The 11,568-nt window shown below is 47.4% G+C and overlaps 1 protein-coding gene across 6 annotated transcripts in view; it reads left to right on the top strand.

Annotated features, from left to right (window-relative positions):
• The first annotated feature begins 1,691 nt into the window (after positions 1-1,691).
• LOC124242827 (paired immunoglobulin-like type 2 receptor alpha) overlaps positions 1,692-11,568 on the top strand; it is a 37,688-nt gene continuing 27,811 nt past the window's right edge. For all 6 annotated transcript variants that reach the window (XR_006889514.1, XR_006889513.1, XR_006889515.1 and 3 more), the window contains exons 1-2: positions 1,692-1,876; positions 2,177-2,566. Coding sequence is in view for 3 of the 6 variants with exons in the window: in XM_046668176.1 (XP_046524132.1) it covers positions 1,741-1,876; positions 2,177-2,566 (526 nt within the window). In the remaining 3 variants the exon portion in view is untranslated. The remainder of the gene's footprint in view (positions 1,877-2,176; positions 2,567-11,568) is intronic.

Below are 11,568 nucleotides of genomic sequence, written 5' to 3'. Positions count from 1 at the left end.
TGGCCAGTGAGATAAGGCAAGATTGGAACCCAGATGTCATGCCTCAGACAGAGCAGGCCACCCTCCAGAGGCCCTACCAAGGAGTCACTGGGTCCCTTGTCCTCTCTTCTGCCTACCATTCCAATTGTTTCCAATTCACCCAAGCACCTTTCATAGCCCAGAAGACACCATGCCATTAAGTTTCTGTGACTCTGTTTCCTCATGAGTAAAATGAAGATAATGATACGTCCACCACAGAATGTAAAGCTGAAAATGAGGCAATGGATATTTAAGACCTGACTCAGATAAGGGGACTCCATGAAAATGCAGAACCTCTCTTCTCAGCCTTGGGAGGAGGGATAAGAAAAGCAGACACAGAAAGAGAGCTGGGGCTGCTGGGCTGGCCGTGGGAGAAGCAAGGAAGAAAACTATTAAGACGGAGGAGGAAACTGAGAAAAGGAGAAAGGAAGTCCGTCTGCTTGCTTCCACCTCCAGAAGACTGAGGCCAATTCCTCTGATGAAATCAAGTCCCCTCACTCCCACTGACTTCTCAGTAAGCAGATTCCAACCTCATCCTGGGGCGGGGGTGAGGCAGAGCCTCCTACAAAGCCAGCCCTGTGGGCCACGAAAGGTCCCAGGCCCCAATCTTTCACTCCAGTCCTCCACCAGTCACAGGTTGGCAGTGTCCTCTATTCCAGATGGTCCCAGGGACTATCACCAGGATGACATTACTACCATGAGTCTTCATTTCCTGCTCTGTCCAAGGCAGGCCCTGGATTAGCCAGGGATCTCACAGCTGTGAGTGGAATCGCCTAAGGAGCATTGTAAAACTACAGCCTCCTGGGGCTCACCCCCGGAACACTCCGTTTAGAAGTTGAGGCCCAGAGATTCTGTGGTGCAACCATGTAGAAGTATCTAGAAGGAGCAGAAGGCTCTGTGGACTCAGCAAGACTGGAATGTGAGTCCTGGACCAGCAACTTGAGACCCATGGACCTGGGCAAGGCTTCTGTGAGCCTGGTCTCGTCATCTGTGGAGTGGCAAGGAAAGAGTGTCCTGCAGGTCCAGTCTTGCCTTCTGTGGGTCAAGGTGTGGCCTCCAGAAGGTCCACTCCCTGGGGAGGTGAGAATGTCAGCCCACCCTCACCTCTTAACCTCAGGGAGGGTGTGAGACTGCACGTAGGGAGCAGACCAGGGGCAGGAAGGGGTTTGGCCAGCTTTGGTTCTGCCTGGAACTGCAAGGGAGCCCCTGGTGGCACTGGGGCTGGGGCTGAGGGTGTCTGACCACCATCGGCGCCCTCCTCCTTCTCTCTATGGGGCTGCAGCTTGGTAGAGACTTATGGCCGCTTTCCTCTCACTGAAGACCCTGAGCTGTGCTGCTGCCGACCCCTCCCCTGGGATGAGAGAGAGAGACAGAGACTGGGAGACACTGATGGAACCAGAGCAAAGGAAGAGAGTGAGAGACAGAGAGAGACAGAGACTGATGCCTAAGGAGATGCCAAGGGGGCTGGCAGAGGCAGGGAGTTGAGGTGGGAGAGGAGAGGCTCCAGCCAAGGTCAGGACCACGCCCTTCAGCATGAAGATGGGGGCTGGGGATCTATATCAGGCTCTCTTTGCACTGACAACAAGGAAGCCTCTTTTGAAACACAGGAAAAGGAGAAGTCAGACTGATGAAGGAAGTGCTGGTCACTTGGGGGTGGGCACGTTTGAGGAAGCCTCCCACCCTCCCTCTGTCCTGTAGAGAAGGCTGATCCTTGCTCTCCAGATGCCAAGATTTCCCTCAGGTGACCCCTCCATAGGGCCTCCCTACAGTGCTGTTTGTCTTCTCATCTCCCTGGAGGAGAGCAGGGCGGTGGGGCTGCCCCTGCTGCTGCTGCTGCTGCTGGCATCTTTGCAGGCTGGTGAGTAGCTGGGACCACCCTGGCTCTGCCTGAGGCCATGGGGGGAGTCCCTGGAAGGGGCTGTCTGGGGTTGCCAGCCAGGCCTCCCACCCCTAACTAAGGGCTGTTCCCGCAGTGCTGGGTCCCCTCCAGCCCCTCACCTCCTCCCTATCCCAAGCCTGGAGAGGGGTCATCCAGGCCAGAGGGCCTGTCCTACCATCTGTCACCCTAATGCCCGTGGGCGAAGGTGCCAGACCCCCTGGGGTTATCTTTGTCTCTCCCAATGGCTTCAAACTCTCTCCTCCTCCCTCTCTCCTCTAGGTAGCTTGCCAGGATCCAATCCAAAGACTGGCTATGGGGTCGACCAACCAGAGCACCTCTCAGCCCCCCAGGGTGGCTCCATCCACATCCCCTTCTCCTTCAATCACCACTGGGAGTTAACCAAGGTTCACAACTTGAGTATATCCTGGAGACGGAAGCACTTCCATGGGGAGTTCATCTACAACATGACCCCTCGTTTCATCCATAAGGATTACAAGAACCGGCTCTTCCTGAACTGGACGGAGGGTTCAAAGACCGGCTCCCTCCAGATCTCGAACCTGCGGAGGGAGGACGAGAGTATCTACTTCTGCCGGGTCCAGTTGAACACACTGATTGGCCGCAGGGAGGTGTGGCAGTCCATCCTGGGGACCAACCTCACGATCACCCGCGGTGAGTCCAGCTGCCCTGGCAGCTGCCACGCCCACCCCACTGAGGCTCCTGCAGGCCACAGACACCCTCATCCCCCAGGCCTGACCCAGGCCCTCTCTCCCTGACCCTTCTCTCAAACTCCTCTCCCTCTCTCCTCCAACACTCCTCCCCAGGCCTCTGACAACTTTACCCTTTTCACCTAAATCTTCTCCAAACCTGGGCTGCCTTCCTTTCCACTTCTCCTCATTGCCCCCTCCAGGTCCAGCCCCCATCCTCACTCCCCAGGCCTCAGCATCTCCCAGGCTCCCCAGTTATCCTCCTTTCTTGCTCTAAGCTGGGGCTCTAGCCCTGCCCCTTCCCTCCCCCCACAATGGGGAACATGAGTTCTCCAGATGTGCCCTGCCTCCCCTTGTCTCTGTGTGGAACTCCAGTTTGCCCCTTATCGTCTCCCCACAGCCAGGAGCTCAGCCCAGCACACACAGTTGGTCCCTAGTTATGGCCCAAGCAGCCTCTGTCCCCTGGCAATGCCTATCACCTGTTTTCCCGACCTCCCAGCTTCCTCCACTCACCCAGCCCCACAGAACATGGCCCTCAACTCTCCTGCCTCAGTCCTTCCTCTTTTTTCTACTTTCCCATCTCCCTCTTCCCCTGTGTCCATCCTGTTTACCCTCCTTGCCTCCTGCCACCACCTCTCCTTGTGTTGTTCTACTCACATTGTCCCCATTGTCCACTGTGATCCTGTTCCTCTGTGCTGGTCACTAAGAGGCATGTCTGCAGCAGCAATAATGTTCTCAGATAAGAGGACTCAATGCTTGATGCACATAAAAAGCCAACGTATTATGCCACTGGCTTTTGAGAAAAGAAAAAGCTTTACTGGGAAGTCAATCAGCAAGGAGACAGGAAGCAAGGCTCTCACATCTGTCTCACCAGTCCAGGTTTGGGGTGAAGCTTAAGGGATTAAGGAGGGCTGGCTGGTATGTGGAAGTGCTGGCAGGATGAGTTTCAATGGGCGGGTCACATTTTTCTCTTCTGCTCATGCTCCTGGCTGGCTTGCTGCCCCCGAAAATCAGCTTTAACACTCTGTTGTTGAGATGTAGTCAGTTATAGGAGGTTACCAGGAAAAGCACAATAAATGAGTGAAAAGTTGTTATACAGATTTCAGTCCTTGCCTTCTCCATGGGCAAGAGTTTCTAGAGATTTACCTCATCCTTCTCTTCCTGGCACAGAGAAGGAGACACCCTTACAAATGGAGATTTCTTTTATAAATGTAAATTTTCCTTACAAAAGAGTAACTTCTACTAGGTTTTCAGAGCTTTTTCTGTGTCTGCTATTTCTTAACAATCATCAGCTCAAAATAATCCTTATACCAAAGAGGCATATTTTGGGGTGGCAAATTCTGTTTCTGGTCCTGTGTTTACAAAAACGTCCCCTCCCGCTCACTGTGCACTGTGTCTGGCTGAATGCCTGGGTGTGCATCGCCCCAGTTAACCTGCACTGTGGTCCCACAGTAACAGCAGGTACTACTCTCCTCTTCCCTTTACAGATAGGGAAACCAAGGCTCCCAGAGCCTAAACACCTGCTCAAAGTTACCCTCAGGGTGCAGGCGGGATCTGACCCCGGTTTAACCCCAGACCCTCCTCTCTTAACCAATTGCTTGGCCTTACCCACTGACTTGATCATCTTGTTGTCCTGACCTGTTTTAAACCTAATAATCCATGAGTTACATAATACATCTTCCTCTGTTTCTGGGTGGGGTGTGGGAACTTGAACCTGGGTTAACTGTCTCCAGAACAGTTGGGGAGGGATCTCTCCCAGGCGCTGGCAATAGGGGTGCACTGTCTGTAGAAAATCTTTTGGAAAACTAAAGATCCTCTAAGTCGGTTTGCTTTTTAGAATGACTTGGGCTGGCAATTCTAAACAATGTCAGTGCTGCATATCTGTTCCCTTGGAAAGGATGCTCTCCATGCCTCCCCTTGTAAACTCCTGCCCCGTCTGCACCACTGGGCTGGTTTTAGGGCAAACAGAAAGTGGCTCATCCTGATTAAGCCTTGGATTTATAATGTCTGCCCCTCCCTGTGTTCCCTTAAGTGGCCTCTGAGAGATGTGGCCTCTCCTTAGGTCCCTCTGCCTCCTTCCCGAATCTTCCTCACTTTTCTCATTTCTCCTTTCAGTCACATTCACTATGAGATTTTTCATCAATAAATTCATTCTTTCAATTAATGCAATTCATTGCATATTTATGATCATTATTTTTAAAGAAATACAAGAAAGTAACAAAAAGACACGTTTTTAATCCAAGTGAAGTACCACCATGCAAGGACATCACACTAAAGGGATATTTGTACTGAATATAAATGATAAGTTTGTGGCTGGCTGATTGATTTTTTTTACATACAGATATTTTATTTTTGTGGCCGAATCAGTTGTTCTCCTTTGTAATTGTTCTCTTTTATTTCTAAGGCCCAAATTCCATACTCCACTGGGGGTTGAAGATATTTTAATTTCTTCTAATTTTTGTATGATTTGATTACTTTTCACAATAAAATTCTTTCATATAGTGAGAATTTCTATTCGTGTTATCGCACAAAATTGGGGTTCTCTGCCCAATGCACATAAACAAGCCAATTAATTAGGCAGCAGCCTTGGGAAAAGAGATCAGCTTTATTCTGCAAGATTGATCCGAATGGAGACAGGGGGCATGTGCCCTGAGATCTGTCTCCCCAGTTCAGGATTTGGGGAAAAATTTAAGATGTTAGAGAGAACAGGCTGGCACATGGAAATGCTGGTGGGACAGGTTTTGATTGGTGGGCTTCAAGCATTTATGGTAAGATTTGAAACATTCATGACAGGGTTATAGACATTATGATGGGGCTCCAAACATTTCTGATGAGATGGGGAAGGAATTTTAACACCAGATCTTCCTGAATTAGGGACCCCTCGCTTTTGATAAGAGTCTGACTTCCGAGTTCTGGTCGTGTCCTGGTCCTTTGGTCCCATGGGGAGGAGAATCTTTGGTTCCAAGGGCGTTTCAGCTCAGGACTTCTTCTTTTGCACATGGCCTGGCTACAGGACTTTGCATATTTTCTGAATCTTAACCACTCTGTTGATAAGAGATGGGGTCAGCTGAACTGGTCCTGACGGGCCTGCTATTACATTGGTACATGGTGTGAGGTAAAATTAAATTGCTCTTTATATCAAGAAACAAATCAATTGTCCCCACCCCATTTGTTGAATATTTCTTCTCTCCTCCATTGATTCATAGGCCTGGCTTTTAAGTTCTTTTGTTGACCACTATCCATTTCTGGTCTGTCTGTCCTGTTTCACTGGTCTGTCTTCTCTTAAATCACTCCCTCACTGTTATAGTTATTGTGACCTTATCATATTTCAATGGCTGATAAGACTATTTCCAACTTAACTGCATTACTTCTTCCTCAAAAGCTTTATTATTGTTGCCTGCCTGTTCTTTCACGTGGATGTTAGAATAAGTTTCCCCAGTCCTGAGAAAAACATTCGTGGGGGTTTGTTATATCACAATTACATTAAATCTATAAAGCAATTGACAAAAAATGGAAATCAGTGTAATATACAATCTTCCCACCCAGGAATGGGTCCCATTTTATTTCACTCAGGAGACCTTGGGGGTGTTCTTCCAAAGATTATGTAAATATCTCACAAGACTTTTCCTCCATATTCTTTCTTTGTATTAATAATATGCAACATTATTTTTGAATGTTTATTTTTTATAATTTTTATTATAAAGATAAGGCATAAATTCTGGCCAAGCTAGTGGGTTATGTGCACATGTTTACCTCCCTGCCTTCCCAAATTGACTAAAATGACAGCAAAGGCAATTTTTTAAGACAAATATCCACATGGACAGAACTATGTGACCTGGGTGGACAAAAACAAAATTTGGGAAGCTGGAAGCAGATAGACTAGTGTAACTGGCTTAGGAGACCAAAGGAGCTAAATCCTAAGCCATCAGTTGGGAAACCCTGAAGAAAGACGATTTATACTGCAAAACCCCCCAAAGGTCTAGGAATGGCGGCCACAAAGACTCCCAGAAGTGGGACAGAAAAGGGGTCTGAAAACTAGAGGACTAGTTGAAAATCACTTTAAGAAGCAGGAAACCTCCATCCCCCCATCTCCCACCCAGCGGAAGACTGGAGATGGGCTTTCCAGAAAGGATGAACTAGACAGACACTGGGGGGAGTACCCTGGGGATAGTGGGGGCAAGGGTTCAGTATTTAAAACTGGAGATTAGGTGAACTGATGAGATGCTACAGACTTCAACCCCCTCAGATGCCGCCCAGGACTCAGGCAGCCAGGCTGATGTCCCCCCACCATGGGCAGAAGATCAGGGGATTCTTCATTGGGAAATCTATCTGATGGGCCAAAAAAGACCTAGAAATCTAACCGATCACCCTACAGCCCACTAACTGACAAGCACTTTCTCCCACCCACACACACAGCTTCCAGTCAGCCGGCTCTCTGCATGCTGGGAGCCAAGGGCACAGGGAGAGTGGGGTCTTGGCCTCACACCAAATCCCCCAGCACTGCGGATGCACCAATGCCTCAGCTGTGTCTGGGATGACGAGGTTAAACATCCCATTTTAAAATATGCTTAGACTAAACATTTAGGGAAAGCTTCTCCCATGAAAGGCAGAGAGCAAAAGAAACCAAAACAATGGAGGGAAAATAAAACTTTCAAATAACCATCATTGTCAGGAAGTTAAGAGGTTGCATACGTGTCACAAGAAAGAGTGCTTCACAAAGGAGCTTTCCAAACAGTAAAAGAGCTCTTGGAAATTAGAGACGTAATAACACGGATGGAAAACTCAATAAAAGGATGGAAAGACAAATTTTTTAGAAATCTCGGAGAAAGTAGAATAAAAGCTCAAAGATTTAGAAACTGTAGCACGTTGAATTGAGGCCCCCAAAGATACGTCCACATCCGAATTTCCAGAACCTGTGAATATTACCTTACATGGTGACAAATGTGACTCAGTTAAGGATTTTGAGATAGGATTTTATCTGGGATGATCTGGGTGGGACCTAAATGCAAACGCCAGTGTCCTTAGAAGAGATGTGCAGAGGGATCTTGACACAGACGGAAGAGCAGGCAGTGTGGCCACGGAGACGGAGACGGGAGTGAGGCGGCCGCCAGGAGCTGGAAGAACAGGGAACAGACCCTCCTCAGAGCCTCCTGAGGGCGTGCAGCCCCCTGACACTCGATCCCCGGCTGCTGTCCTAGGCTGTGGGAGATTGAACTCTGTTGTTGTAAGTCACCCAGACTGTGATGGTCCGTTACAGCAGCCACTGGAAAGTAATACAGAAACTAAAAGGTAAGATAAGGAAAATTGAGGATTGGTCCAGGATGTCTCACCTCTGACTTAACAAACACTGACTGAGTGCCTGCCATGTGTCAGGTGCTAAGCTGGGCACTGGGCAAACAGCAGTTAAAAACAAAACAAAACAAAAAAGGGCTCAATGATGGAATGTACACTTGAGTGTAGGAAGAAGACTAAAAAAAGCAAAGAAATTAATTCTGCCTGTATGTCAGCTGGTGGTAAAAGGAGAAAAGGAGGAAAAAGAAGCAGAATCAGTGGGATGGAGGTGGCTAGGGTGTTACTTCATTCAGATGGGACAGGGTAGGCCTCTGGGACATTAGTCAGAGTCCTGGCAGGAAAAACCACTCAAACTGGGTAACTGAGGAGAGTTTTGAGTTGGACACAGGGTAGGGAAACCAGTGGGGGATGGTGAGACTCCTGGCCATCATCACAGGCCTAAGGAGCAGGGGAGGGAGAAAGTACTGGTACCCAGAGAGGACTGGAGTACATGAGAGGGCCCCAGAGAGGAGCTGTGACCTCTGGGAAGATGGAGTCAACATGATGGTTAGTTCTAAGTGCCAACTTGACTGGACTAAGGGATGCCCAGATAGCTGGTAAGATATCATTTCTGGTTGTGTCCTAGAGTGAGAGTGTTTTCAGTACAGATGAGCAGTGGATGGGCATTATCTAATCTCTTGAGGGCCCAAACAGAACAAAAAGGTGGAGGAAGGGCAAACTTGCTCTCTGCTTGAGCTGGGACATCCATCTTCTCCTGCCTTCGGACATTGAAGCTCCTGGTCCTCTGGCCTTCGGAATGAGACTAAGACTTAGAACATTGGCCTCTCTGGTTCTCAGGCCTTCAGTTTTGCACTGGAACTACACCATGGGGTTTCCTGGGCCTCCAGCTTACAGATGGCAGATTGTGGGACTTCTCAGCCATCATAATTGTGTGCGCCAATCCCTCATAACAAAACTCTTTCTATATGTCTGTGTATCCTATTGGTTCTATTTCTCTGGAGAACCCTGACTAATACAGTTCCTGTCAGGGAGGGGGCCAAGAGCTATGCCCTGACCTACCCTCCTCTCTCTTCTGTCTCCCACTGGTGACTACTACTGGCCACTGAATAGGAACCAGCCAGTGAGAGAGCCCATGAGTGGAGTCCACCAAGACCAGCCTCCAAAGGCACAAAGCAGGGTAGAGAGGAGCTGGGGGCTGGATCTAGAGAAGCCAGGAGAAAATTCCAGGCTAGGCACAGATCTGTAGGAAGTGAGGGAGAGATCTGGAGAAGAATATCTGGTCAAAAGGGAACAGCAACGGCAAGGCCATGAGGTGGGACAAGTGTGGCTAAAGCAAGATGAAGACACTGAGGGTGGCAGGAGTTGAGATCAGAACAGGCAGTGGGAGCAGGTCCTGTGGTGGCTTTGAAAGTCAGGGGAAGAGCTTTCACTCTGAGTGTCGTGGGAGCCTGTAAGGGTTTCCTGCAGAGGAGTGCCGTGATCTGATCTACATTGATCTGATCTACACTGTAAAAGTGTCCCTCTGGCTGTCTATGGAGAGTAAGACTACAATGATGAGCAACATCAAGTGAAGGGAGACCAGTAAGAGATGATGTGGCTTCAACAGGGTGACAGCAAGGGCAGGTGAAAAGTAGCCAGATGCTGGTGATATTGTGAAGACAGAGCAGACAGGATTTGCAGATGATTGGATGTAGGGGGTGAGAAAGAAAGAAGAACCAATGATGATTCTAAGCCTTTTGGCCTGAGCATCTTGAAGAATGGAGTTGCCATTTATTGACAGGGAGAATGGGGGGGGAACAGGTCTGGGAGGGAACCCAGAGTTCTGTTCAGGACATTTTAAATTTGAGATGCTACTGGAGAAAGTAATGGAGGCCATGAGGCAGTGAGATGCAAGCAGTGAGATCTGAGTCTGGAGCACAGAGGGAGATATGGCTGGATGTGTAAATTTGAGGGTCATCAGCATATCGCCGGTAGTTAATGCCCTGGGACTGGAGGAGCTTGTCTGGGAAGTGAGTGTAGACAGAGAGGAGGTCCTAGGACTGAACCGCGACTGGTCCAGGTGGGAAGACAAGGAGGAGCCAACAAAGAAGACTCAGAAGGAGCTGCTAGGGGGGCAGGAGAAAAACCAAGAGAGAAAATATTGTCCCAGAAGCCAAATGAAGACCTGCTTCATGAAAGGGATAAAATTAAATGCTGAGAAGTTGAGTAAGATGGAGAAAATGTGGATGTAAGAGATCTAAATCCTCAGTTTCAATATTGGAAGTGAATAGATACCACCCAAAACAACAAAATCAAGCAACAGCAGTGTGTGCATGTCATTTAGAAATACAAGGTTAACGCCAAAGGAAATAGCTAAAGGTGCTGAAAATAGTTGCCTCTGGGGAGTGGAAAGGAGTGAGGAGGCTTATGCAGGGTCGCTGTTTTTATAAGCTGCGTGGAATTTGCTGACTCTTTAAATTATGTGCCTATACAACTTTGATAAAGATAAATATTGCATTTTGAAAATAATAAAGGTACTGGTAATACTTGCACATAATAAAAAAAGAAATGCTCAAATGACACAGACAGGAGTCAAATGAAAAGTAAAATCCTCCTTCTCCACTTTATCTCCCCGGCCACCACCTCCTTCCGTGGAAACGTTCACCTTACAGACGTAGATACAGATGCAGATTTAGATGGAGATGTAGACATATGACACAGTAGAATCCAACTGCACACTATTCTGCTCTAAACTTGCTGTTTCTACTTCCTGTACGTCAGGTATCCTTCCATTTCAGTACATAGGCGTCTGTGCCTGTTTAAAAAATGGCTGCCGGTCTCCCATGTACAGTGTATCACATTTACCTAATCAGTCTCCTATTTAAGGACATTCAGGTTGTTGTCACATCACAAACAAAGCTGCAAAGAGCACCCTTGAACACAGGCCTTTGAACACGTGTGCAGCGTTTCCACGGGATAAATTCCTAGCACTGAAATCACCGGGTCAAAGGGCATGCATGGATATTTTACATTTTGATAGATATTCTCAGATGCATTCCCAAAGGCTGTGCCAACTTATATTCCAGCTGTGTGAAGGTCCTCTTTCCCCAAATCCTCACCAATACTGGGGATTTTCCTCCTCTCAGATCAGTTAAAAAAACACCTATCCTTTGTTGTTTTAATCTGCATCTTTAAAAATTATGAATGGATATTAGCATCAGGGTTATGTTACCATTTTATGAAGTGAATTAGAATTACATAGTTTTCCATATTTCTCTCTGTTCTAGAATCTTCTATGTGGGAATAATCTGTTCCTTAAATTTTTACAAGAATTTACCCATAAAACCTCCTGAACTTAAAATCTTTATGAAAGGTAGTTCTTTCATAGCGTTCTTAACATCTTCTTTGTCTACCTGTCAGTTATAGTTTACTATTGCTTAAATCAACTTTTTCAACTTTTTTATTTTTTTAATTGCAGTAACATCGGATTATAACATTATATAGCTTTCAGATGTTCATCGTAATATATTTCGAATTCTGTGTAGATTACATCATGTTCACCACCCAAAAACTAATTATAGTCCATCACCTCACATGTGAACCTAATCATCCCTTTTGCCCTCCCCCTCTTCCTCTGTGGTAACCACCAATCCAATCTCCATTGTTATGTGTTTGCTTGTCGTTGTTTTTATCTTC

The sequence above is a fragment of the Equus quagga genome, chromosome 7 (genome assembly GCF_021613505.1).
Source record: "Equus quagga isolate Etosha38 chromosome 7, UCLA_HA_Equagga_1.0, whole genome shotgun sequence".
In the NCBI taxonomy this organism is placed as follows: domain Eukaryota; kingdom Metazoa; phylum Chordata; class Mammalia; order Perissodactyla; family Equidae; genus Equus; species Equus quagga.
Note: the sequence above shows the minus strand (reverse complement) of the source record. Positions and strands in the feature narration are given on the sequence as shown.